The following is a 27,822-nucleotide window of genomic DNA, read 5'->3' on the forward strand; positions in this document are numbered from 1 at the left end:
AATATTATACAGCTATGCTAACCAAAATAAGGCTTCATGGCTGCTGAGAACTTCTAAATGGTGCGTCAGACCCAGCTTCACCAGCTCTGTCCTCAAAAATTGGGTTTGTTCACTACTTCCATAGACAAAATCATATTTTTATAAACGAATAGTATTCTTTTCACTGACGTCTCATTGTCACCCATTAGTGCTCTGAACGTGGCAGGTTTTCACGTCATGGAAAAATGTTTGGACACCATAGTTGTGTAATAAATTTTTGAATTGAATAGTTGTAAGAAGTTAGAAATACTTGGATTGTTTTGGGAAAATATATATCCATCCATCCATTTTCCGAACCGCTTATCCCTCATGGGGTCGCGGGGGGTGCTGGTGCCTATCTCCAGCGTTCAATGGGCGAGAGGCAGGGTACACCCTGGACAGGTCGCCAGTCTGTCGCAGGGCAACACAGAGACAAACAGGACAAACAACCATTCACGCACACACTGAAAATATATATATATTTTTTTTAATAATTTGCACAGCTCATGTAAGTCATCTTTGTTTTTCGATGAAAATAAAACTCTTTGATTATTGAAAAGTGGACGGCAGTCTTCCTTAGCTCACGGTTTGTTCTTCCATCTAAATAAGGATGTCAGCATCTGAGTGACCATTATGAATTGTCTTTGTGATTTGACCCTTCCCTGAGAGTCACTGCGTCTCACAGTAAGCTAAAGGAACTGTTTTAAGCCTTTCTCCTCATATCGTCTGAGTTTATAAGAAAGCTGGACTCTGCTCTTTGACGGCCATTTTTTCTGCAGACCCTCCCTCTTGATCTTGGTTCATGAAGCCAGGAGCGGAACACCCTAGAAGGAGCAATCAAATGCATGCAGGCGTGAGGCGACACAGCTTCTCCTGACATCTACCGATACAAAAGCGACTTATTTGAGAGCACTTTCATCAACTTATTCTCTGTTTGTTTTAGAGGATTTTTTGGCATCTTTACAAAAAAAAAAGAAAAAAAAAGGTGTGTGTGCAAAACGTGGCGTCGAGGCTTACTTGAACGTTAAGTTGGGTTTGGCATAACATCAGACAGTATGCACAATACCAACACTGACTCTGATACAGGTTAAAAAAACACTTTTATAGGGATCTCAATTGGAATATTCCTACTTTTTAAACATCTGTGATAGAACGGCTGTATGAAAAACAAAATCTTAGAACAGTTTTAATTGAAAAACTTTTAGAAAACCTAAACGTTTGTTAAAGAACACTTTCACAAATGTTCAAGACAAACACTCCCTGAGAAGTAAAACGTTTGCCATGTTGCCGTCGCTCAGAGTTTCCCAAAGTTGGTGTTGGCACCCCACAGGGCAGCGAGAAGCTTTGGTGTTCTCCATTAGTAGCCTGGGGGCCCGGGTCTCTTCCACTGACAACAACCAATCACATTCTGCAGCACTTTGATCCAAACATACGGAAAATAAACTGAAATCAAAACTAATCCTGAAGAGCCACAAAGTTGTCAGCCTTGCTGCGGATGATTTGGACATCTGCGTGAGGCGCTGCACGGTAGCAGGTCCACAGCAGTTGTTAGTAGCCTAATGCTGCCTTGGTGCTGGGTTCAAATCCTGGCCTGGGGTCTTCTCTGCATGAAATCTGCATGTGCATGTGTCAATCTTCCTCCCATGATCCAAAGCTGTTATATTAACTGGCTAGTCCAGATTACACTTGGGTTTTTAATGCTCATGTGTGTCTCTGTGTTACTCTGTGATGAACTGGCAAGCTGTCCAGGTTGTACCCAGCCTCTTGTCCAAGGATCACTGGAGAGAGGCACCTGCAATCCTGCAAGGACGGACTGGAAGAATGGCATCTGTGCTTTCAGGCTATTTTAATTAAAGCAAAAAAAAATGTCACCTACATGGATTTTTCTGGGGTAAACGGCCACTAAAGTCTGCCGGATCATTATCTGCTTGACCATCTAACTCGTGTCGCTGACTGGATTAAGTTTGAACAGCTACATTCGTATTGATCTGTCCAACCAGATTTGAAAAAGTGTTAAAAGTTCTCATTTAAGAAGGTGCCGTTTTTCAGCTTTTCCCGTGACGCAGAGGACGGCTTTGTGCGCGCTGAATGATTATCCCTAATGGCCTCCCCTTCTCCCAGATAAAAGCTTGACCTGTCACCGGAAGAAAATCACTGGTGGGACATAATAACACTAATTAGCAGCTTTGGCCTTTCTGGGTCCTGATCCAGGGATTATTCGCCATAATGCCGTCACCACATACTGTACGTTAAAGCAGGCCAGCTTTATTGTTAACAATCATTATGGCTGATTCTTTCCTGCTGTGACAGGTGAAAAAATATCCGGTGTGCAGAAATATCCCGCTGACGAAGACAAGTCTGCATTTATTAAAGCCGCCAGCGGCGGCAGCTGTAGTGATGTGATGTTGTCTTTTTTTTTATTCCACATCATACCTTGGAGGCGCTTTCAATGACAGCTTAGTCCCACTCCAAGCGAGGTCCTGCTTCTGCCTGATTTAAAATGTATTTTGTTCTCAGAAAAGATAACCAGCTATTTTGGGGAGCAGTGGCGACTCCAGAAAAGTTTCATAGGGGTGGCCAGGTGGGGTCATTTAACCTCTTGGGGTGGCACACTAAAACTAAAAGCCATAATTTCAGGATTTTATTCTAGTCTTGTAGTAAAGCTGGCTGTAGAAAACGCCTACTAACATATTTTGGTTTATTTTTTGATTTTTAATGTTCCGAATGATCTAATGTGCATAGACCAATAACAGTACAGTTAACATTTTGAGTTACAACAATTCCCTTTTATTGTGTTATTATATTAGGAATAAGGTGAACATTTATTCATTTATTGAAAAAGAAAACAATTACCAGGGGAAAATAGATACTGGCAAATACAAATAAAAGTGTGATAGAAGGTCAAGGAGAGCGGCTGCCTTGCCGGCTGTGGATAATGGAATGACATGCTAAACTGATGCTAATGCAATTTACACTGGCAAGTTGGGTGGCCATCCCCTGGTGGCGCCATTGTTTGGGGGATGGGTTACACTTTGAGATTTCCTTTATGGACACTTAATTTTTTAATTTTTTTTATTTTTTACAAACAAAGGCCTCACAACATGACTTTATATACTGATGTAATCCATATTCCCTTACGAAACAAAAATATATTGCAATATACTGATAAATATCATGCAATATATGAGTAAAAAATAAAAAAAATAAATAAAAAAAATAAAATATATATATATATATATATATATATATATATATATATATATATATATATATATATATTAGATAATTCTCTATTAATTATTATGCACATCGCACATTTTTGTGAATTGAGCCTCATCCAATTTAAGAGTTGTAATAATATACATAGTTGCTTTTTTTCTGTACACAACAATGCTAGTTTCTCTGATACTGTGCACCCATGCTTTTTTTTTTTTTAAATAAAGCACGAGTTTAAAATAGACGAAACTGATTGAATCTTGCTCACAGGATGAGTTTTGGTGTTTTCTAGTCACTCTCTTTGAAATAAACTGGCTAGAACTGCCAAACGCGCATCTCCATGGAAACTTTGGAGCACAAGCGGAGCAAAGATTAACGAGAGAGAGAGAGAAAAAAAGAAGATTCTTTGAAATAATTTTCAGAGGACGTTCAAATACAAACATTCACACGGCAAGGATCCCTTGACAGAAATGAGGGTTCACTGGTATAATCAACGAGGAGAGCGGATCAGAGGACTGAACTTCATCTGGACAGTCAGAGTGGGAGTTTTTCTCGGTGGGCGAACAACGTCACAAACTTGGGATCCACCCCAAGGGAGATGACAATATAATGAGTTGGCTAACTGTTGTTAAATCAGACTCCACATATTAGATTTATAGATGAATACCTGGCAGAGTACCCAGAAACAAAAACATGCATATTTGCACCAATTCAGATGTGGCTTCCTATTTTGTAAAAAAAAATAAATGAAAAAAAATACACATGTATATAAAAACTATTTTACTTCCCTTTTTATACATTTACATTTAAAGTGTCGTCATTGAGAGCAAAGTGGAGCGGGAGACAAATTCCTTGTTTTTGTGCGCAGAGCTTGCTCATGTACGGAAAAAATATGTGTAGGAAATAAAAACGATTTTATTCTAGCCGATAAAACGATTTCGCTTACTTAAAAATACATGAAATAAAATATGCAGTCCATGTGTGTAAATCCGGCTGATTATACTTAATGTTTAAAATGTACCTGGAGGAGGTGCGGGCCACTGGGTCCGGGGTCTTGGCGGGGGGCTGCTGCGGGTAGCCTGCGGCTTACCGGGTCTGGGGCTGACACCTCTGCTCTCCCCAGGAAGGGATGGGGGGCAGGGGTGGCTAGGGTAAGGTCGGGGTGGGAGGGGGTTTATTAGGTATATAGTGGGTGAGGGGGGGCTCTGGTCGGTTGGCCCGTACGGGTCGTGTTGGCCCCCCCTCTTTGGGGGGCCTGATCCGGGGGGCGTCTGGTCCGGGGCCGGGGCCGGGGCCGGGGGTCGGGCACAGGCAGTTGTATTGTTGAATTGTGGTGACCCCCCCCCCCACTTGGTATTTTTGGATGTGAATGCTATGTGGGAATGTGTGTACAGCGTCCTTTTTTTTGTGTTTGTGTGTGGCGAGTGGGGCACAAGGGAGGGATGGTGTGAATGAGTTTTTTTATTTTTTTTCCAGGTATGGGTGTGGTCCGCTCCGTCTCCCAAGAACATGTCAAGTCTCCGATAGGTGCGGAGCCCATCCCCCCACGTCCTGCCCTCCTCCGCTGCGTTGGCGGGCGCCTTGGCCCATTCCCGGCGGTGGCTTCGCGGGGCCTGGCCCCCCGGGGGGCGGCCGGGGCCTCTGCCGCGGGGGCGGGGCGCCCCTGGGGCCTCTGGCCCCCAGGGCCCATAGCCAGGACCACTTCAGCGCAGCCGGCTGCCGGCGGAGCCCACGGGCTCGTCCCCGCGGCTCTTGGGGGCGTCGGCATTGCGGTGGCTGGGGGGCCCCTTTGGGAGTCCGGGGTTATGGGTTCACTGACCCCTGCCTCTGTGCTCGGGGAAGGTGGGTCTTCGGTTCTCCACAATCACTATCAAGCCATTTCCTTCTGGATAATTTTCACCTAAACTAGTGCACTCTCACAATCTCCCACAGGTGCTGGGTCCCAGGTATTAAATGTTCACTTATATACAGAAAGGCTATAATTTATTTATTTACTTTCTTTTACTTTCTTTTTTAGGTACACATGTCAGCTTAAATAATAATACATATGATTTAGCAATGGTATCAAGGTGTTACTCGATTGTATCTGTTGCTTTATGTCTGTTGGTTGTGCTGTTCTTTTTGTGTCTCTTTCCAGGTGATTGAGCAGACAGAGGACGTTTTATCATTCTCTTCCTTTTATCTCTTCTTTCTTTCACCTCTTCTCTTTCTCTTTTTTTCTCTTCTTGTTTTTCTTTTACTCTCCTACTTTCCCATTGTAGTGTCCATATAATCTGAAATTCTCCCTGCAGGAATCACAATAAAGCTATTTACATGCACAAATCAAGCGGAGCATTATGGCGAAAGCTGTTTGCTCCACTTGTGAAAGCAAAATCTGTCGAGCTCTATTTGGCATTAAGATATCAATTCTTATTGCCACATTGCTAGACAGGACACTGGGAAGGAAAAAAAAAATGTACCTGTTGTAACAGAGACTGACGACTAATTACGTGTTTCCGCTTGTCTCTGTTACTCAGATAATAAATAAAATAAAAGTGCGATTTAATCGTAACTTGTGCAAAAGAAGCTGTCTGCACAACCTGGCACAGAAGGATGAGAAACAATTGCATCACAAACACACACACATATATATTTGACACAAAGCTTCATAATAGTATTATTAGTGCATTTATTTACACCAATCAGAATTTGTTTTAATTATTCTTGAGATCACATTTTGTGCCTCACAACAGTATTAACCTCTCTCCACATTTTTTTCACGATTTGTTGCCTCACAACCTGGTATTAAAATGGACTGTTTAAGAGTTTGCACCTTTTCATTTACACAAATATATTTTTATTGTAAGGCAAACAATAAACAGAACAAAATAACAGAAACCGTTAGCGTGCATGTATTTATTACTTGGTCTGGACTTTGACTAGACCATTCCAACACATTTGCATGTGTTTGCCTAGCTCTATGGAGCGTACAGTTTATTGTGGCCCTATGGACAGATCCTCCTGTCTGTGCTGTGGAGCTCTGCAGCTCCTTCAGGGTGACCTTGGGCCTCTGTGCCTCTCTGATTAATAACCTTCCTGCCTGGTCTGGGAGTTCTGGTGGGCGGCCCTCTCTTGGCAGGTTTGTTGTGGTACAATGTGCTTTCCATTTTTAAGACGTGATGGTGCTTCGGGGAAACACCAATGACTAGAATATTTTTTATAATCCCACCCTGACTTGTTTGGCGAGCTCCTTGGTCTTCATGATGTGATACTTCTTGCTTAGTGGCGCTGCAGCCTCAGGGGGCTTTCAGGAAAGGTGGGTTTATGCTGACAAGTCATGTGACACTTAAGATTGCACTCAGGTGGACTTCATTTGACTAATTTGTGAAGGTTTTTGGTTGCACCAGAACTTTTTAGGGGTGGATACATTTGCAAAAGACAATTTTTTTTAATACATATTTTTTTCATGTCAATTCACCAACTTAGACTATTTTGTGCAGCTCCATCCCATGAAATAAGATTAAAAAGCATTTAAATCACAAGTTGTATTGTTGAATGGAACAAAACATGGGGGTGAATACTTTTGCTAGGCCCTGTACCCACCTCCGGTCTGTGTGCAGCTATGGAGGCTGCTAATTAGTTTCTCTGCGAGACGAGAGTCGTGACAGTTCGCACATCAAGGAGCGGTCATTAAACAGACGTTTATTGCGTGAAACCACAGCTGAATAAAAGACGGTTTACTGAAGGACGCTCCTGGGGCTTTTTTGTGTTTTAATAAGGCTGTCTGCTGCGATGATCAACAGAAACACAGCACATAAATTAGACATGAAAATAAGGAGAAGCTAAGCTGTTTTCTGTAAAAGGGGACTGGACTGGGTCTTTTTGGGTGTCACCGTGTGCCGTAACGGTTGTCATGAAAACAGAAGTAAACCTTTATAGAAACACTCGGCCGAGACTGATAAATTGACTGGGGAAGGAGTCAGAACCTTAACTTTTACTAAACAAAATATTCTTTCTTACAACAGAAAACTATGAATATGTGGTGGGATTGGGAGGTAAATGCTACATCGCACATGGTTTGTAGTTAACCGCCTTGAACAAACACACTTTTTATAGTCTTCGTTGCGTTTTATGCCATGTTTCTGTGTTTTGGATGGTGGTGTAGTTGGCAGCATGGTTTCCCTGCATGCAAGAAGGTTCTGGGTTCTAATCCCAGCCCGGGGTCGCTGATACGATCTGCACAAAGAACTCGACGGCAACGTAATTATGTACAGTCAGCATTGGGCTGGGTCCATATTCGCCAACAGAACGAACCCGATTCTTCATGACATAAATCTGAGCTGGTGTCTGAAACACCATGATAATATCACCCAGTAGCTTCACACTCGTCTGCAGCACATCCATGACGTGGATCTCCTGCTCCATCCCAAAGCTGCCCTGTTGATTTAGGATCTGGTGACTATCACTGGAATACAGAGAGCTCATAATGTTAATAAATGGGTTGAGAGGACCTTTGCTTTGCTACATGGTGCATTATGCTGCTGGGAGCAGCGATAGCATGAAGAGATGCACGTGCTTAGGTGTTCACCCAGCTGAAACATGCAACACCGGATTTCATCTTTATTACATCAAAATCTGCCTCCAGCTTCTGAATGTTGCAGCTGAAAGAAAAATTATCGGACCAGATAACGTTGTCGAATTTTGGCGAGCCTTTGCGAACTGTAGCCAGAGAGGTCCTAAGTGGCACCTGGTGCGGGCCTCTGCTCCTGAAGCCCATTTGGTTAAAGGTTCGAGGTGTTGAGAACTCTAAAATGGTTATTTCAGCTACTGTTGTCTTTCTATCTAATTCTTATGACAACAAGACATTTCCATCCACACTACTGCCGCTACACAGATATTTCATCTTTTTCAGATCATCATCTGTAAACTCAGTGGATGCTTGCGCATGAAAATCTCACCAGAGCAGCAGTTTCTGAAATATTCAGATCTGCTTGGCACCAACAACCATGTCACTTCTTTCCTCATTCTGAAGACAAGTTTGGTCTTCAGCGAGTTATCTTTAGTATATCCAGCTGTGCTGCTGTTTGATGGTCTGATTCAATGTTTTTGTTAACAGGCAACCGAACAGCTGAGCATATTAAAAAGGTGTATGTTCATAATGCTTTTGAATTTCTCAGAACTTGCAGCTGCAGCAAATCTTGTCTTATTTGGTCATTATGGGGTTTTAAATGTGACAGCCGGGCTCTGGTGGCTTTCTCACATTTTTGTGTCTACATTTTGACGTGTCTTACACATTAAATTGTCATTTTTAGCCATTGTTAGCTTTTTTTCTTAGAGGGAGTAATTCTCTCTCAGACGTAAGACAGAAGGATTTAGCACTGGTGGTGAGGACAGCACAGGGGATTGTGGGATGCCGTCTACCAGATATGGACATGGTTTGTGCTGCAAGAGTCTAGAGGATGTATTGCCACAGAACTCCCCCCCACCAGGGCAATGGACTGTTAGTCCCGTTCCCATCAAGAAAATTATTCAGGAACATTAAAATCAAAACTAATAGACTTAAAAACAGCTTCTTTTCCAAAGCTGTGAAGGCTATCGCCCCTTGCTGAGAATCAAATAAACCACCAGCCCAGTTCATGGTCTGTTACATGTTTACAAACATGCTGCTGGTTTTATAGGTTCTTGATTGTAATATATTTGCACTGTCTCTCGCATGCTAATTTCTATTTGCACACTTTTAGCTTCTCAGGAAGTTTGTTTCCACATTCATCCAAACTGCACATTTTCTTTCAACTTTACCATTTCAATTTTTGCTAATGACAAGCTGTGGAATGACTTTCCTTTGGGCATTAGACAGGGCTCTTCACTTTCTGATTTTAAATCTCTTCTTAAGACCCATCTCTTTTCCTTGGCTTTTGACCCAATCTTAGATGTTGACTTTGTTTTCCTGTGTTTTACTTTCTTTAATTTTATTACTACTTTTATATCATTTTTGATCATTTATATCTTATGATTGTGTATAGCACTTTGGTCCTGTGGGTGTTTAAAGTGCTTTATAAATAAAGTTGGTATGGTATGGTAATGATTATTTGCACGCTTAACTTCTCAGGGAGTGTTTGTCTTGTATATTCGCTGAATTGTACAATATTTTACATCTTTCTATAAAGTGACTGCTATTGAGTTGTACATTTAAATTTTATCAGATGCTAAGGACTATTTGGACAACCTTTAGCTCCTCAGGAAGTGTGGAACATTTTATTTTTATCTGAATATCCCTTAATATCTATTAACAATTGCACAGTATTTATCCCCTTTTTATAAGTATTTGTCTTCTGTCCTACAGCTTAATTTTAAATTTGGCATTTTATAGTGTTTTTTTTTTTATTTGCATTTTTGAAGGTCTTCTCAAGGAATGCTCATCCTTCCTTTTCCAAGGCTGTCTTTGATTTGAGTCTGTGCATCTCACCAAAATTTCATTATGGTTACACATTGACAATAAAGACTCTTGAATCTTGATACTTGGGTTTTTGATCGTCTTTTGCTTTTTGACTCTTCATTTTTTTTTTTACACACATGATTGTTGGCTGGAATTTAATTATGATAGTGAATTAAAACTAAAAAGACCTTTGTTTTCCATATCACCCAATGACTAATCTAATGTGCGCTGCTTTTAAGAAACAAAAGAGCATTTAAGCTTCATTGTGCTTAAAAGTGTCTCAATGATGACGCCTTTTGTTTTATCATTTCTTAGCTTTTAGACTTTTTTCTTTATTTACCCTGTCTTTTAAAATCCTCTGAATCTTCTTCTTGATAAAAAGAGACCAATAAACTAACTTCTGCCCGACGTGCACATGCATGGAGCCCATCTCAGACGTGAACCAGGCTATGACCTGGAGGGACAGCTGGTCATAGCCCAGCCTGCTGCAGCGGCCCATTTAGTTCTTCCTACCGAAAACCACTGTACTGGGCCTTTGGTGAGGTACCTTTAAGCAAGGTTCAAAGCCAAGGCTTCCCGTTCATTAAACTTCTGTGTACCAGGAACTATATGTTACAGCACAATAAATGGGACGACACGACATGAAGCGCTCGGTGAGCTAAGACAACGAACCAGTGCATGCTTCCCAGTTGGGGTATTCACCATTCTCCAGGATGAAATGCTGCACATATGAGTGGGGCAAGTGTCAGTATCAGATACAGTATGTTCATTAAAACGCATAAAATATGTAATCTGGGAACACTTTGATCACGTACAAGGCAGCGGACATCAGACAGACACAGAAAAAAAAAAATGAAATGTTTTGCTTTTTCTATTTCACATTTTTACTCTTAGAAATACTCCTTTATAACCTCAGTGTTCATAAATCGTAGCTTTATGTAAAAAAAAGAAAAAAGAAGCAACGATCAATGTTTCACTAGCAAGAACCACGCCACACAGGTATGAGTTTAAAGATTTATTGAAGGAAGAGGGTTGAAGGATTGGATGATTCTGGAAGTGAGGAGATGGTTCAGAGGGCTTGGGAGAATTGGACTTATAGGCCGTTTTCCACCAACATGGTTCAAGCCCATTCTGGTGCCAGCATCTGTTTTTTAACCATGGTTGCATGTTTCCACTGAAAAAAAAAGAAGAGGTGACAGAGAACGAAATGTGGTTCAACTCAGGCACAGCAAAATAGCTGGTTCTTCTTCAGGAACCGTGACGTCAGAACACAAATACTGTATAAAAAAAACAACATAAGGAAAGTGCTGAACACAAAACCACAGCATGTGAATTATTCTACTTATTTGTAATTTTCTTGGACTGGTAAAAAAAAAATAGTTATATAATAAGGTACACATGAAAACAGACTGCATTCTGTAATAATTTCCCTCTTTCTGGTCAGCCAGTGTAGATTGACATTAGTTTGAATTACCTTTAATTGATAAAGCATAGTAATTATTTCTACATGTATAGTCTTAATCATAACCATCTTATTTGTAAGGTCCAATCTGCAGTCATTTTTTTTAAAAAGACACTTTCATCTACCCTCTAGCCTCCCAAAAGCAGCAGTCCTTCGCTTTCTCATGATGTTTGACAGTGTCTATAATGTTAAAATAAAAATAATTATATATTTCTACAGATGTTGGTATGCTTGGTGCTCAAAACTGGTGGAAATGGGTGTCGGTTTGAGAATGAGAGTTCTGGCGATGGAAAAGGCCTATCAGAGAGCGGGTGTGGTCTTCTTTCCCCCACCTACTTAGGACCCCTCCAGATGGAACCTTCAGCGAAGAATGAGGGAGTAGGGATGAGGATGTAGGGATGAAGGGAAGGAAAGGGAATGAGGATGTAGGGTTGAGGGTAAGGGATGGTGGGGTGAAAAGAACGTAACAGGCAGAGGGATGAGTGACCTGGGTAGAAGTAGGCTGTTGGTTAATTAGAGGCGTGGCCGTACTTCTGAAACTAGTTAACATATTTACTTCCCTTTGAGGTAAAATGTGCATCTTTTTTCTTCTTCTTTGAAATACAAAAGCAATTTACCATTTTCAAAATAAAGTACAATGTGAGAACTAGACTTTGCTGACCTGTAAACATAAATATTTCTGTTGAGTAGTAATAATAATAATAATTCACTGTTTGTATTTTTGCTTTGTTTCAGAAGTTAATATATAGAAATACAAATCTGAGATATTGTTGAAATGCAATAAAATAAATGATATTATCATCAGATATTAACATTAAACTGCTATTATATCTTCTACAAAACAAATATTGCAGACAAGATGATGTTCTTTCAAAATTTTGTAACTGCATTTAGTAAATTTAGAATTTTTATTTTTAGATTAATTCCAGTTTATTCTGGAATTGCTATTTCAGGCAGACTTCTGTTGACAATGGCAAACTCTTCTTTCTGGTTTTTACGTTTATTTGTGCAATTATTTATTTGTCATGTAATGGATGAAAAGAGGATAAAATTAGATTGGAACATGTGCTTTTTGAGAAATATTTAATCAGATGTGTGATTGGGGTGGAGGGCATCCATAGGTCCTCCAGCTAACAGTGACCAACTTGACACACTTGATCCGTCCAACCCTGTGTCTTTGTTAACCCTGAGCGCCCTGTCGACTCAGCAGAGGACTCACAGAGCTGCGGCCGATGAATGCCGGGGCTGCTTTGGTCTAATCGTATAGGTCAGCAGTGCCATCGTATAGAGCAACAATGGACGAGGACTATAGGCAGGCAATGAATAGGATTTGAACTGGCATCCGGGGCAGCTGCGGTAATGCCTTCCCAAAGTGGAATAGGTGGATAATGTCTCATGTGCTGCTCAGTGAAGACATAATCAGTGCTTTGGTTTCAATCATTATTATCATTTATTTTCAATTACAATATTTTCAAGACAATCGTTGTCACCTCTGCATTTGATACCTAGACACTACATAAACTTTTCCTTGTTTTTTTTTTTTCACTAAACGTGAATGCTCTACTTTCTTTAATGTACTTTTTTCTTTATTTAGTAAAAAGCAGAATTTTAGCATAAAGACGTTGTTTGTGGGAGCTGCTGTTAATGAACACGTATTATATTTTCCCCTAAAAGGTGTTCCCGTTCGACTTTGTTGTACGGTCCTTGCATAGATGCCGATATTTAATACACAACATTGGGTTCACTAAAATGAAGTATCAGGTGATTTATAAAACCACTGACCAGGTTACAGCGGGATGCAATGATTGGAGTCTAAAGCTACATATTAGCCAGTCATCAGCTTGGGCCAGAAAATATTTAAACTTTGAAACTGCGTTCCCTCCTAATTCTCCCGTTTGCCAGGTCTTCCAGCGGTTCACCGCGGATTATTACACAGGAGTGTATTTGACCGTTTACAGTAATTAATTGGAAAGTAATTGCCTTACACTTTGTCACAATTTATCTGTTAATCTCTGTGACACACGTCACACTGGTGATTCTCGGGGAGAGGAATGTGATGGTAATAAAACCCTGATAAAATGTTGCGTGGACTTTTATTTAAAATGGAATTTATAGCCACTTTTTTCTTATTTACTTGAAAGGTGCTTATATATAGTTATGTGTCCCCAGCGCAAGCACGAATAACACTGCGGTGTTGAATGCTGATGATGAAGTCGACCTATAATTAAAGTCTGATATGGAGTGAAATTGAACGTCTGAGAGGAATAATCATGCAGTCTTCATAGATTACAAAACTGGGATTGTGTCCGATTGCACTCTGTTATTACACTGCCTCGTGAAAATAATGACGATCTTTGGAGCGTTCCACATTGTGTCACGTTATGGCCACAAATATCAATGTGTTTTATGACAGACCAATGCAAGGTAGCACCAGATAGTAACGTGGATGGAAAATGATTTTTACAAAGTTTAATCAGAAACTGTGTATGTGTGTGTGTGTGTGTGTGTGTGTGTGTGTGGGTGCATGTAAACAATCCCCTTTAGATTGATATTCCAATAAAAGAAAGAAAGAAAAACAAGAGAAACTAATTAGAAGTCACATAATTAGTTAATATTCTATTTGTGTGTTTTATATTGGATTCAGCTGTTCTGAGCACATAAATAGTCAAAATGAAATAAAAAATAAATTAAAAAATTGACATCATACAGGGTTTATAATTTCACAGGTTTTCTACCAGGTGTGAGAAACAGAATCCCCTCTCTAGTTCCAGGTTTCCATCACACGTCATTGTTTAACAATACATTTTATAAGCAATAAAACTTTTTTTTTTAACTTCATTACCATGTCAGATGTGTTTTATTATTGTTACTCAGGTTAAACATAGTGGCTGGCCTTTGCATTTCCTATCAAATACTGCTTCACCTTAAAAAGTACAGGGCAAAAAAATGTGAAGCTGCATCTGACTTAAAAAGCCTAAGCTACACAGTAATTCCATTTTCTTATTTAGCATGCAAGTGAATAACTTATGTTACATATTTAGAAATAGAAATGTTTTCCTATAAGTGTTTGGGAAGTTGTGGGTTTATAAAACCAGTGTTGTATAAAGTACTGAAATCTCAGAGTCAAGTAAAAGTATAGGTACCTCTCCAAAATATGACTTTGGTAAAAGTCCAAGTCACTGACTGAAATGTTACTTGAGTTAAAGTCTTAAAGTATCTGAAATGTCTTGTACTTAAGTATGAAAATTACTGTAAAAATAGATGTACTCAAGTAATGTAATAAAAAGTATAAGTAAAAAGTAAAACAAAGCAAATGCAGTTTGCATGACATTTTTAGATTTTGGTAAACTTTGAAAGTCAAATTCACTTGAAATAATATAAACAACCAAGTGCAGGAGAAATTTAGACCAAGTTTAGACAGAAAATACAACCTTTTTGTAAGCTTTCAGTTTTCCTTCTTCAAGTAAGGTCAGTGCTAAGCAACCAACACACAACCAAGTGCAGGCAAAATTTAGACCAGGGGGTGTATACTAAGGACATGGTTAAGTGATAAACCAGGCTTAGTTAACCTACAGGAAGTGGTAAACCTGCTAATAGATACACCTGCAGGTTATCATTTAGTTAAGAAAATTAGGACTCTGCTATTAGATGCTTTACCTATACCACAGGGTTAATTCAACCTGCTTTACTACTGAACCAGCTTCTTATACTGTTGGTGGGGATGAACAAGGTCAGGCAAGTCCCGACTTTGTCGCAGTCAATCAGTAGGTAGGGTTAAAACACTTGCCTGCGTGAGTCTCTCTTTCTCTTTTTGTAATGAGTAACTAATCCAAACATTGAAAATGTATTGGAGTAAAAGTATGCAATTAAGTTCAGAAATATAGTGAAGTAAAAGTAAAAGTAATCAAAAAAAATGTATACTCGAGAAAAGTATAAAGTACTACAAAATATACTTAAGTACAGTAGTGAAGTATTTTTACTTTGTTACTATACAACACTGTATAAAACTATAGCTACTGTTCCTCTTGTCATCACTAAGCTGACTTGTTAAAAAAAAAAGACAAATTAAACTTTTTTGATGACCCTTAAAACAAACATCTTCTCTTTTTTTTATTTGATCCCAAGTCTCTGTGCACTGGCAAAGGACGTGCAATGTTTGATTCATAATTTCCCCTCATCTCCCGCTTGGTTCCCACTGCCTCCAGCTTGTGGCTTTTGACCATTTTCAAAGCGCAGGAAGTAGGCAGGCCACCGACCCCGAGTTTTACGTCAGACCCCGGCGTCTCAGCTGGAGCACAGCTGGGGTCTCGGCTTCCTTTTGTGTCTTCCTGTGATGCTGCACATCACGAGGCATCGTCTGCAACCTCATGTTTCACATATGACCCGTCTGCTCTGTATGAAACGAGCCACTCCGAGATGTTTCTTTCGCAGCCCACAGCGAGCGCAATATTATCCTCACCCACACCCAAAAACGTGTGGAAGGAAAAGACAGAGGGGTTTTGATTTAATTATCTTCTCCCGCAGTGTTCATGAGAGAAATTTAGATTTTTGTTTGTCCTTGCACTGACAGAAGCCTTTTGCTCACCCAAAGGTACCATAAGGTTATTGCTTCTCCCAGCTTATTGCTTCTCTCGTTATTGTTTCACACACCGCCTCTTTATTACGGCGCCGACAGGAACAGGGGGGAATATTTTTATGAGCTGCCTCACTGTGCGAATTTGGGCCTCGTGCCTGCTATTACACTGATGTAGTTGTAGTTGTTGTAGTCGACAGTGTGAATTTAATGGAACAAAAACATTTAGGGCGTGACAGCAAACACGGAGGACTGCTCCGTTTCTGTCAGATCACACGTTTGGACCGACTTTTGGATATTTAAAGTGGGAATATGAAAATATATGATTAGCTTGTTCTTGTGGTTGCTGCCCCGGTTCACTGCCAAAACATTGGACGTGGTCAAATATTAACTCTGTTGCCATATGTAGCCTTGCAGAAATATTCACATCCCTTAAACTTTTCAACATTTTGTCATAACGTCAATGCATTTCATCAGGATTTTCTAATGCATTGACAGATGGTGGTACATAACTGAATGTGAAGTGAAAGTAAATTAAATTTTTTCAGGTATAAAAAGCTAAAACAGTTGTATGCATATACATATATATATATATATATATATATATATATATATATATATATATATATATATATATATATATATATATATATATAAAACCCCCTTTAGTCTGATACCCTGAACAAGATGTGGTAAAACTAGTAGCAGCTGCAAGTCCGCCGGTGTGTAATTTAATATCGATATAATTACAGCCGCACTGTGAAGCCCTCAGAGGTTTGTTAGAGAGAACATTAATGATCAAACTGCATCAAGTAGAGCGAGAAACACAGCAGTCAGGTCAGGGAGGTAGCTGAGGAGAAATCCAATACAGGAGTTGGTCTTACAGAGCTCTGTTCAGTCCATCATCTGAGAGTGGAAACAGCATGCAAAATGTTGTGTCTGGTGGAAAACTATGATTGCAGACCTATGGTGTCTTATTTTATTTTCTCTTCTCATGGTTTGCTCTGTTTTTAATTTGCACGCCACACTTTTTAGGTTGTCATATGCAAAAAAAAAATAAATAAACGAGTTTAATTTTTCTTGCAGCTATGCAGGTCACTGACAAAACGCCCACGCTGTAGGTGACTTGGGCGGGATGAATAAGCTGAGTCAGTACTTTCTGAGGTTTGAGTAGTCTGTCGCCACTCCCCCAACCCAATCTAACAAGCTGCAGCCAACCTCATCTGTTCGTCTACCAGTGATGGGGCACAGCTAACCAATTAGCTTCACAAACTCATATTCCACAAACAAAAATATTAGCTTCACTACCATTACACCGATGATTAAAAAAAAGGAAATTAGAAGAAGCTAACGCTAGCCGCTAACCAAGCTGAATCTTTGAGGTGATTGCTGTTTTAGTTCAGGATAAATGACTCTTGCATTTTAGTTTTTACACGACACTGGAAGCGTTTAAGAAGGATATTCTATCCCTCTGTGCCCAGGTAAGCTGCGTCTCAAAGGAAACGGTGTGAGTGTGGGCTGGAAGCCACTGTTGCCAGTTCTTGCAAGAGAAACAAGCAACCAGCTCTATTACCTCTACCTCGCACGGTCTGACTCAGACTGCAGACGGTGGACAGAGAGCTTTGTAGGCTGGTGCTAACAGAACCATCTCAGTTGAAATGCAGGGAAAACAAAGGAGCTGGTGGTGGACCTTGCTGGCGCAGTCTCACCCCACTGACACAAGTAAATATTCAGAGAACTGATGCTGACATAGTGGACTCTTATAAGTACCTGGATGTTCACATGAACAATAAACTGGACTGGGGTCACAACACTGATGCTCTTTACAGGAAGGGTCAGAGCAGACTGTCTTTTGGAGTGCAAGGGGCGCTCCTGAAGACCTTCTGATTCCTGCATACTCTGCATACCCAGAACCAGAACCAAACATGGAGAAGCAGCATTCAGTTTCTATGCTCCACAAATGTGGAACAAACTTCCAGAAAACTGCAAATCAGTCGAAACACTGAGTTCCTTTAAATCAAGACTGAAAACCCACCTAGGAACACTCGCTGACCAACATATTTAATGTTTTCTCCTGATACAATTTAATGTTTCTTACTGGTCTCACTACCAGTGACTGTTTCGATGTGTTTATGATATTTTTAGGTTTACATTATGCAAAGCTCTTTGAATCACATTTCTGCTGAATTGTGCTTTAAAAATAAACTTGACTTCTGTGGTGTGGTCTGTTGGATCAGCAGCTTATCTGTAGAAGAGGGGAAACGGCTTGATAGACTGATTAGGAGGGCCAGCTCTGTCGTGGGAAGACCCCTGGACCCAGTGCCGGTGGTGGAAGACAGAAGGACTGTAATAAAGATAACGTTATTGATGAACAATGTCCCCCACCCCATGCAGAGCTGGAGAGCTCTTTCATTGACAGGCTGCTGCATCCCAGATGCTCAAATGAGTGCTTCTGCAGGTCTTTCCTCCCAGCTGAATCTGATCTGATCATGAATCATGTACACCGTGTCTCAGATGCTGATGTCCATTTGCACATGCTTTCCCTACTCTGAGGTTTTTGCATATAAAATCATGCACATTTCACCGTTTTTCCCCACATTGTTTTGTAAATTGGCTGCTATCTTTCTCTATTATTACCTTAACATTGCATTTCTTTTTTAACATAGTGTATGCATTTTCACCAGAAAATGCTGTATTATTAACTAATAATTGCTACCCCCCCCCCCCCTTTCTTATAAGTTTATTCTCTTTAGCTTTAGAACCCAACTTCAAATTAGCTTTGGATTTATATTACCTAATAATGTGCCTCCAGTGTATCCTGTCTATGTGTTTTTGCCACTGTTGTCCCCATTGTGGGACCACAAAGATGTTGAAGTTCTATAGTTTTATTTAGGTGAAATGGGCCCAGAGGAAGTGTCTGCAGTCAGTTTCTTACTTTATACGTAAATTCTGTCAAAAGTGAACCTTTGTACAAGTCGTTTGTCTTCTATTAGGCCCTCTTAATGTAACAAAAAGTGATGCCCTGCTGGTCATATTTCTTCCTTTTAGTCTACTTTTATTTCAGCTGTTATCCCCGGTCTCTCTCTCTCTCTCTCTCTCTCTGTCTTTGATGATGGGGTGTTTCTATTCTGTTGGCTCTGTGAGCTCAGCGAGTTTGTTTCTGTCTGCATAATCCCCTCACTACGGACGCCAGCATATAAAAGCTACAATGGGGCCCCTGTCCTCCCACACTGGCCACCAGTCCACCTTTTTATGCACACACTGCCGTAGGTAAGACAGTGATCAACACCACACAGAGATGAGAAGACAGGAGGGAGATAGATTCTAGATATGTAGATCTGTCAAGTCTGTGCAAGCTGGGAGTCAGAATTTTGTTAATGAAACGTGACTTTTCTCGTGGGCAAGTCCAGTATTTTTAATGAGAAACATTGTGGCTTGGTCCTAAAGACTAGGCGGGTTTTCTGTGCTTGTAAAGGCTGTGTTGTTTTCAGTAGCCGGTGAACAGATTCATACTTTTATATGGAATTTATTTTGAGGAATTATTCTGCAAGTAGTTTTGCCTTTTGTGATTGTTCATTGTTTGACTTTGGAGAAAAAAATGTTATTGTTTTGAGCTCAAACTAGTGGCGAACATGCGTGGCAAAGTTTCAACAGACTGCTGGATCTTTTTGTACCATCTGTCGAAAAACTGCTCAGGCTTTGCTTTGCTTTGTTGTTTGTTCTGCTTTGCAAGTTAAATGTTTGGTGAAGGTGCGTCTCTGGCGACTGAGCTCTCATCTGCACCAGTCACCTTTGTTTTTTTTGTATTTTTTTTTTTTTACAAAAAGCAGAGAGGAACATTTTTTTTTTCAAAATGTGCCAGACACAATAACGACAACACTTTTGAGTTTTATTTCTAAAAAAGTGCGGGGAAAAAAGTGGAAAATAGGAAAGATCAAATACTGCTACATTTTGAAGCTTACTCTCAGTACATACTAAAACTATTATATAAGTCAGCAAATATTGTATTCTTACAGTAACATTAATTAAATTGTGATTAATAAAAAAAAACAAAAAACAAGTGACAAACATCCAGTGAATTGCTAACAATCTTGAGGATGCGAAAAATCCCTTGAGTTTAATTTTTTAATTTTAATCTGTGCAAAAACATTTTTTAAATAATGTTTTCTGATCAAAGCAACATTTGACTTATTTGGAACTTCACTAAATCAGGAACTATATCGAGATTACTAACAGCTTTTATTATAAATAACCAAATACTAGTGTATTGGACTTTTGTGGTTATCCGTTTCAGACTTAATAATTTCTGTATCTTTAAAGGATAACATTAAGAAGAACATTGATGTAGAAAAGTCAAACATAATAAATTGATTGCTTTGATTGCTTCCATCTATGCCTGGGACATGAAGCTTGGGTAAAGTTTTTGCTTTGTTAAAGTTCCTGTTTGTTTTCTGCGTGTTTCGTCAAAAGTTGGTTAACTCTTAATAGGTTGAGACTACAGTTTGAGAGTAATCGGCGCTTCTCTTCTTCTGGTTTAAGTCATGTCTGCTGGAGGAGAGAAACCCAAGTCCCAGCCTGATGGGAAGGCAGCACAGAACAAGATGTCGGAGATGGGCATGATGTCCTACAAGGTACAGTGAGTACACCCACACACAGACGGCTGATTTCCAAACATCTCCTGCTACTCATCTGAGCTGTCTTTGTCAAACGATGTGAAGCGGCTGCCCTGCCGGTTTACCCTCTGAGCTCTCACCTGCCGCCACGACCTGCTGTTTTTTTTTAAAGCTCCCTGAGTAGGTGGTCGGCAGCTACAGCCGGATAAAAGAAATACTCAAGGAGGCCTGCTAGATCTTTTCCAGAATAACACGGGCTCCTCTGTGAGGAAAGTTTCCTGCACCTCAGCTTAACCAGTTCCTTTTCCTCTTTGCTCTACGTCATCAGATGTGCGTGTACGACCAGGAGAACTTCCAGGGACGCTGCATGGAGATCACCGCCGAGTGCGTGAACGTGTGTGACATGGGAATGGACAGGGTGCGCTCCCTGCGTGTCGACTGTGGGCCGTAAGTGCTACGACATCCACGCGCCCACGCGTTTTAAGTACTGCACGCAGGAGCCCCACTCCTGCGGGCAAACAGCGGGGGATTTTAACAGGCGTGCCTCTCCATTATGTGACATTTTTTACGCTTTGCTTTTCAGGCAGTCAGGGGGAGGCTTTTATGCGGGGCCATTTGCAGAGAGTGCGGCAGGAGTGTGAACTTTAGTTTTTGAGATGGTACCTGACTTTGATCAGAGCCCTGCAGCAACTTTTCCCTGCTTATATAACAACCAAGAAACCGCAGTTACAGCGCGAGTGGAATGAAATAACTAAACAAGAAGAAAAAAACAAAAAACAGATGATAACAGAATAGAGAGCAACATTATAATTCACTTTTCCACTAGATCCCCAAAGAAGCATCATAGGCCAAATAATTCAGCAGTTAGTTTGGAGAAGGAGTCAACAAGCAGAAGAGCGGGATCAAAGGCTAAGCAGAGCTCTCATGAAGGCTAATCAATGCTGCTCTCAGAGTATATTAAATGAAAGGCTGCCATGATAAGAAATTCAGAGCGCGTCTATCCACAGTTACCTCCACGATGCACTGTTTTTCTTTCCTCAGATTCGTTGGCTTTGAGCAGATGAACTTCTGCGGTGAAATGTTCATCCTGGAAAAGGGCGAGTACCCCCGCTGGGATTCGTGGAGCAACTGCCAGAAGAACGATTACCTTCTGTCCTTCAGGCCCGTACGGATGGTAAGCTCTGCTTACGCTCTCGGGTCCTGGATGAAGCTCGCTCTCTTCCGTCTTTCCTCCTCATTTCTTCCTTGTTTTCGTCGTCCAACCCTTTGCAGGACCCGGAGAAGCACAAGATTTGCTTGTATGAAGTCGGAGAATACAAAGGTCGCAAGATGGAGATCATGGACGATGACGTTCCCAGCCTGCCTGCCTACGGCTTCACCGACAGGGTGGGAAGCATCCTGGTCAGCTGTGGGACGTGAGTATCCTTCGATGGTTTTGCCTTTGTGAAAAAGTTGTAAACTGGGGGGTTTTTAGAACTAATAATAACCTGCCTGCTTGTTTGTTACCTTTGGTTACAAACAAGTTTTTTTTTCCTGGGTTTTGAAGAGCTTTTATAATGTAATATGCTTGAGATTATGCAAAAAACAACAGAAATCATCATATTTACCAAATAGACAGGGGTGACCGACTTTTACTTTATGCTTCTGTCTTTACATCTATTTTTTTTCTGACTTTTTCTTGTTTTATGTTAGTAAAACCGTACCAACTCAAAAGGTCGGACCTGATTCAGATCAGTTGTAACCTTGACAAGCAGCAACGACAACACTCTTCAGTGCAGATGTCATTACTGTGGGACGAAAACTCTAATAACCTGTATTGGTACAGAGTTTTCAATAAGGTTGGGAGAAACGCGAAAGCTTTAAGAAGCGATTTATGAGTAAACTATATTCTCCACGGAGACATAACGGCTGTTTATCCAGGTTGCTACATGAAAGAGCTAAAGTTTAGCTGGTGCTGGCTATTTAACTTCTTTGGCATTTTTTTTATCATAACTGAAAGAATGTGGGTACAGAAAGGACCCGTCTGGCTGCAGAACATCCTTTGGGACCCCTCTAGACCAGTGATTCCCAAGCCTGGCCCTCAGGGACCCCTGTCCTGCATGTTTTAGGCGTGTCTCTGTTTCAGCTCACCTGATTCAAATGATTGCATGGCGTCCACCGTGTGCCATCAGAAGCCTCTTAATCATCCATTCATTCGAGTCTTGTGTTTAGCAGCAGGGAGACATCTAAAACATGCTGGACAGGGGTCCCTGAGGGCCAGGTTGGGGAACCACTTCTCTAGAGAAGGTATTGTCCAAGAGGCAAAGAGACAAATTGACCCATAATTATTTTGGCAGCTTCCAAGACGGATGAACGTATTACAGCAAAGTTACTTTCTTTAAATATTTTTAATTTTTAACCTCCGTCTGTCGTGCTGGATTTAAAAAATATGCTAACCACACTACTCCTTCTAATTGCTAATGGGGAATGGGCATTGTACTGCATTGTATTCTGGGTGCTTAGTTGCCACCCATCAGCATCAACTCCACTAAGCACTACATATTGATGACTATTAGAGACATAATCAAACTTATGCACATTAGTTTGCTTCATTTTAATTTCAAATTAAATACCGACCATGATATCATTAGACTGCCACAGTACACGGCCGTGTTTTCTTGCAGTACTCACACTCATCCTTCCCTGATGCAATGCTGGCTAGATCAAAAACAGCCACTGAGTTGGTCAAAGGAGAAAACAGTGCTAATTTTGCGGAGGCCTGTCTTTTCCTCACCTGCAGAAGCAGTATAGCAAAAAGAGCAATCTGGTTGATCTACATCTCTGGCATCTGACAATGTCCTTTGGTAAATGCTCTGATCTTAACCTCAGCACACAGATCTCTTTATTTGATGTTAAAGCGTGGATGTGCCACACTCCTACACAGTTCTTGCAGCCAGAGGAGTCACCAAAGGAGAAATGCACTGAGGCTGAAAAGTAGCTTGTTAAAGCTACCTGCCATCTGGTGGTCACTGCCGAAGCTGGTCGATGCTGTTGTCCTGCTTTTATAATAACGGAAACACTAATTAATCTGGCAAAATTCCTATTCAATTTGTTTGCATCGACAACAATCTCAAAAGGGAAGAAAGTTTGAAGACACAAAAGCTTTTTGACAATCCCTATATTCAAAAGTCTCTAATTCAAACAAGGCCAGCCCTTTGTTTGTGCAAACAGGCACCTGGAGCTGCTTTCACCTGGTGGACAAAGTACAGTCAGGAAAGCAGTGTTTGTACCAGGGATCAGCATCCTTTCCAATCCAAGGAAACCATTGTTTTCCCTCCAACCATTTCCCATACCCACTAAATCCACCAGGCCACCTGGGTCTATCTCCTCAGTCATCAGGACAAACCCTGGATAGGGAACCTGCAAACTTCATGCAAAAAGTCCTCTGAGTGGGATTAAAACTAAGGACCCCCCTGCAGCAGACCAAGTTTGCCCTGACAGATTTAATTTGTCAGGAGACACAAAACCTACACGATCCCTTTGAAGAAGGGAACAAACCCTATCAGTTTTTACAGATAAAAAAAACAACTATTATGTTAATTCTGTATGTTTTATGGTTAAATTAAGGAACCACGATTCAATTTCTTCTTTAATGGATAAAAGCAGAGAATAAAAACAGACAAATATATATATATATATATATATATATATATATATATATATATATATATATATATATATATATATATATATATATATATATAGAAAGTGAAGAAAAAAAGCAAGTGATTTGCCACTAAAAGACAAAAACACTACACATTTTTTCTTCTATTATCACTATTTTATGAAAAATCTGAAATAAGTGCTACTGTTTTCGATTTAAGAACTATTTCTATTTACGTTTTTAATAGCATTTTATTTGAAGCCACTGTGATTGGGCCTAAAGAGCGACAAGCTGCAGACCCCCTGCTTCATACACCACCCACCTCTTCCAGGAAAGTTTAATACGTTGCTACTCTCACAAGTGACTGAAATTGCTTCTACCCCCGAGGTGCTCTCTGAAAAATGGCCAAATATGGTAACTACATCAGCATGATCGGCAGTGTTGATATCACCCGGCTCCTTTTGACGTCACCGCCTCATCTATTGTGAATTGGATATTCACAGCACGAGGCGCGGAGAGCATAAGGTGCAAATTGCACGAGTCTCACCTTCACGGCTCCAGATCTTATTTAACTTTAAGTAACAAGCGGTGCTCTCAGAGCTCATGCCTGCATTTGCATTTTTTTTTTCTTCCACTCGGCGCATCATACATATTTAAGCGGGGCTGACAAAAAACATTTGCACTCTGCTTCTCCAACCACTGCATCAAATAAAAAAAAAAAAAAATAAATAAAATAAAAGTCAGAGCCTGCCCGCCGCTGCGTGTGTCAGACGGTTCTCGCGTCCGTGACGTCATTCTCCTACAGGCAGGAACAGCTTCCAGCTCTCATATCAGGAATAGAGAGACCTTTTTTTTTTTTTTTTTTTTCATCGGCAGCTTGCTGAGGGTGTCGCGGACGTCAGCGGCGCGGCGTCCCGGTCTGCCTTCACAGAGGTGTGGCTGGCAAAACAAAGCTCAGTCTCCGCTGTGATCACTTTGTTCTCGGCGCTCTGAACTATCGCAGACAAACAGCTGGGGTAGCCGAGTCTGACAGCCTGACAGCATGACGCGCAGATCGATGTTTTTGCTTTGTTTTGGTCTGAGGGATGTATTTATCCGCCCTGGCTTTTTTCCCTCCCTGCATCTGCCTCTAATATAGTTGGCACACATGTCTCACTCATCTCTCAGCGTTCTCTGTGCACGAACTTATAATTGAATGGTTTCCAGTGCAACTTTGGCACCATGTAACCACATGCCCCCTCCCTCTCCCTCTCCCTCTCCCTCCTCAGCTGGGTGGGGTACCAGTTCCCCGGCTACCGCGGCAGCCAGTACCTGCTGGAGAAGGGCGACTACAGGCATTTCAACGAGTTCGGCGCCCGCTGCCCCCAGATGCAGTCCGTCAGGCGCATCCGCGACATGCAGTGGCACCCCCACGGCTGCTACACCATGTCCTCCAAGTGAAGCACGGCCCAGGCGAGGAAGAGGGGGAGCGGGGCAGAGGCCGGGGTCCGGGGAGGGGAAGGAGGGAGGCCGAGGAAGGAGAGGAGGACAGAGAGGCTGAAGTGAAGGGAAGGGAAGGGAAGGCGCCTTCGTTCCCTTCTGCTGGATGCAGTTGGTAGCTATTTATAGATGCGGCTCAGCGATGGAGAGTTACAGGAAGTTGTGGAGGAGATAATTACAAGAACCACTGGGACTATATCTGGTTAGGGAAAAGAAAAAAAAAACAAAAAAAAAAAAAAAAACTCTCAGCTTTGTTCTTCCTCTCATTTCCTGTCTTCCCGTCTTGCCCCGTCTCCATCCTGTTTTCTCTCCCCCCTAATGCTCCATATTTGGCCCCCGTCAGCACTCGCCCCAACCTATCAGAGCCCGAATAAAGGAGGACAGGAGTTCAGATTTGTTTTTTTTTTGTAAGATTGACATAAAAGAAGAAGAAGGAGAAATGTGAAAATGCTTGCATCCTGCTGTCACAACAACCTAATAAAGCTACTCTTACCCTGCTACTTTTGGTTGATCTTATTTAACTCATCTGCTTGGGCACATTTGATCTATAGATCCTACCATCGGTTCTCTAATCTATTTTTTCCTCAGCCTGGTATGCTGTCCAATAAACGTGTTAATTAATTAATTAATTAATTCAATTCAATTCAATTTTATTTATATAGCGCCAAATCATGAAACATGTCATCTCAAGGCACTTTACAAAGTCAAGTTCAATCATATTATACAGATTGGGTCAGATTATACAGATTGGTCAAAAATGTCCTATATAAGGAAACCAGTTGATTGCATCAAAGTCCCGACAAGCAGCATTCACTCCTGGGGAAGCGTAGAGCCACAGGAAGAGTCATCTGCATTGTAATTAATTAATTGAAATATAAAGAATGAGACCCCAAAGCCCTAAATGTTTTCTGTTGCACTGCAAAAAGAGAACTAAAAATAAGTAACATTTTCTTGAAATTAATGTGTTTTTCCTTGATTTGAGCAGGTAAATAAGATTATTTGCCAATGGAATAAGTATTTTTACCCCTAAAATAAGACAATTAGATATCCTGCTCTTGAAATAAGATGAATGCGATGGAATTTTCCTATTTTAAGTGTAAAAATCTTGTTCCATTGGCAAATAATCTTTTTTACCTGCTCAAATCAAGGAAAAATTAACTCAGTTCTAAAAAAAAAATCTTATTTTTAGTTCTATTTTCGCAGTGTGGTGTCAAAACATTGATTTAATCTTAAATGTCATTATTTAATTGAACCAGGCCAACACTCAAGTCTTTATCTGCCTCTGTGAGGTTTCCTTCCAGCTTATTTAGCTCAATCCATCTGTTAATATTCCTGGCCACTTACTGCATGGCGCTGCTACCACCATGTTCCACAGCAGGAAGGATGTTTTCAGGGGGAAGTGTTAGCTTTCTGCCCAAACACAGTTTTTTTTTTGTGTGTGTTTATATAAACATTTTCAGGGTCATCTGACTGGAGCACCTTCTCTTTCTTGTGTCCTCCACATGACTTCTGGCAAACTGCAGATGTGACGTCTTATGGCTTTCTGAATCAATGAGCAGGCGTGCCACAATTTCTTCAGTCGAATAAATTCAAAAAGGGACGTAATTGTGTTTGGAGCCAATGTGGAGCGATCAAGAGCCAGAACACAGCAACACACTGATCAGGTCTGAAATGTGGATGCAGTGATGGACTCAGCTTTCAGAGACAAGTTGATTTATATTGCACTTTTTCACCAACAAAACGATTCAAAGTGCTGTAGAGAGTGCAGACAGAGGCACGTGAAAACAATTACTAAGTCCACCTTTTATCACCTGAAAAACATTTCTGGGATTAAAGATCTAATGTCCCGGCAGGGTCTTGAAATACCCATCCATGTGTGGATCTTTAGTTGTTTACTTACTGCAACTGTGTTTTCACAGGTCTGCCTAAAAAGTGGATCAGACAGCTGCAGTTGATCCAGAACGCTGCTGCCCGCGTCCTCACTAAGACTAAGAAAGTAGAGCACATCACCCCAGTTCTAAAGTCCTTACACTGGCTCCCTGTATCTCAGAGAATAGACTTTAAAATACTTCTGTTAGTCTATAAATCCCTGAACAGCCAATCTATTCAATTCAATTCAATTTTATTTATATAGCGCCAAATCATGAAACATGTCATCTCAAGGCACTTTACAAAATCAAGTTCAATCATATTATACAGATTGGGTCAGATTATACAGATTGGTCAAAAATGTCCTATATAAGGAAACCAGTTGATTGCATCAAAGTCCCAACAAGCAGCATTCACTCCTGGGGAACTGTAGAGTCACAGGGAGAGTCGTCTGCATTGTCCATGGCTTTGCTGCAATCCCTCATACTGAGCAAGCATGAAGCGACAGTGGGAAGAAAAACTACCCATTAACGG

The 27,822-nt window shown here is 40.8% G+C and overlaps 1 protein-coding gene across 1 annotated transcript; it reads left to right on the forward strand.

Moving 5' to 3' along the window:
* The first annotated feature begins 18,866 nt into the window (after window positions 1–18,866).
* LOC105931431 (beta-crystallin B1) lies at window positions 18,867–25,919 on the forward strand. Its single transcript, XM_012870109.3, has 6 exons — window positions 18,867–18,954; window positions 20,224–20,315; window positions 20,626–20,744; window positions 21,339–21,471; window positions 21,570–21,712; window positions 25,209–25,919. Exons 2-6 carry the CDS (start codon window positions 20,226–20,228, stop codon window positions 25,378–25,380), a joined length of 657 nt encoding a protein of 218 aa, XP_012725563.1. The 5' UTR covers window positions 18,867–18,954; window positions 20,224–20,225; the 3' UTR covers window positions 25,381–25,919.
* The last annotated feature ends 1,903 nt before the right edge of the window (window positions 25,920–27,822 follow it).

This window comes from Fundulus heteroclitus, chromosome 5 (genome assembly GCF_011125445.2).
Source record: "Fundulus heteroclitus isolate FHET01 chromosome 5, MU-UCD_Fhet_4.1, whole genome shotgun sequence".
NCBI classification, from domain to species: Eukaryota; Metazoa; Chordata; class Actinopteri; order Cyprinodontiformes; family Fundulidae; genus Fundulus; species Fundulus heteroclitus.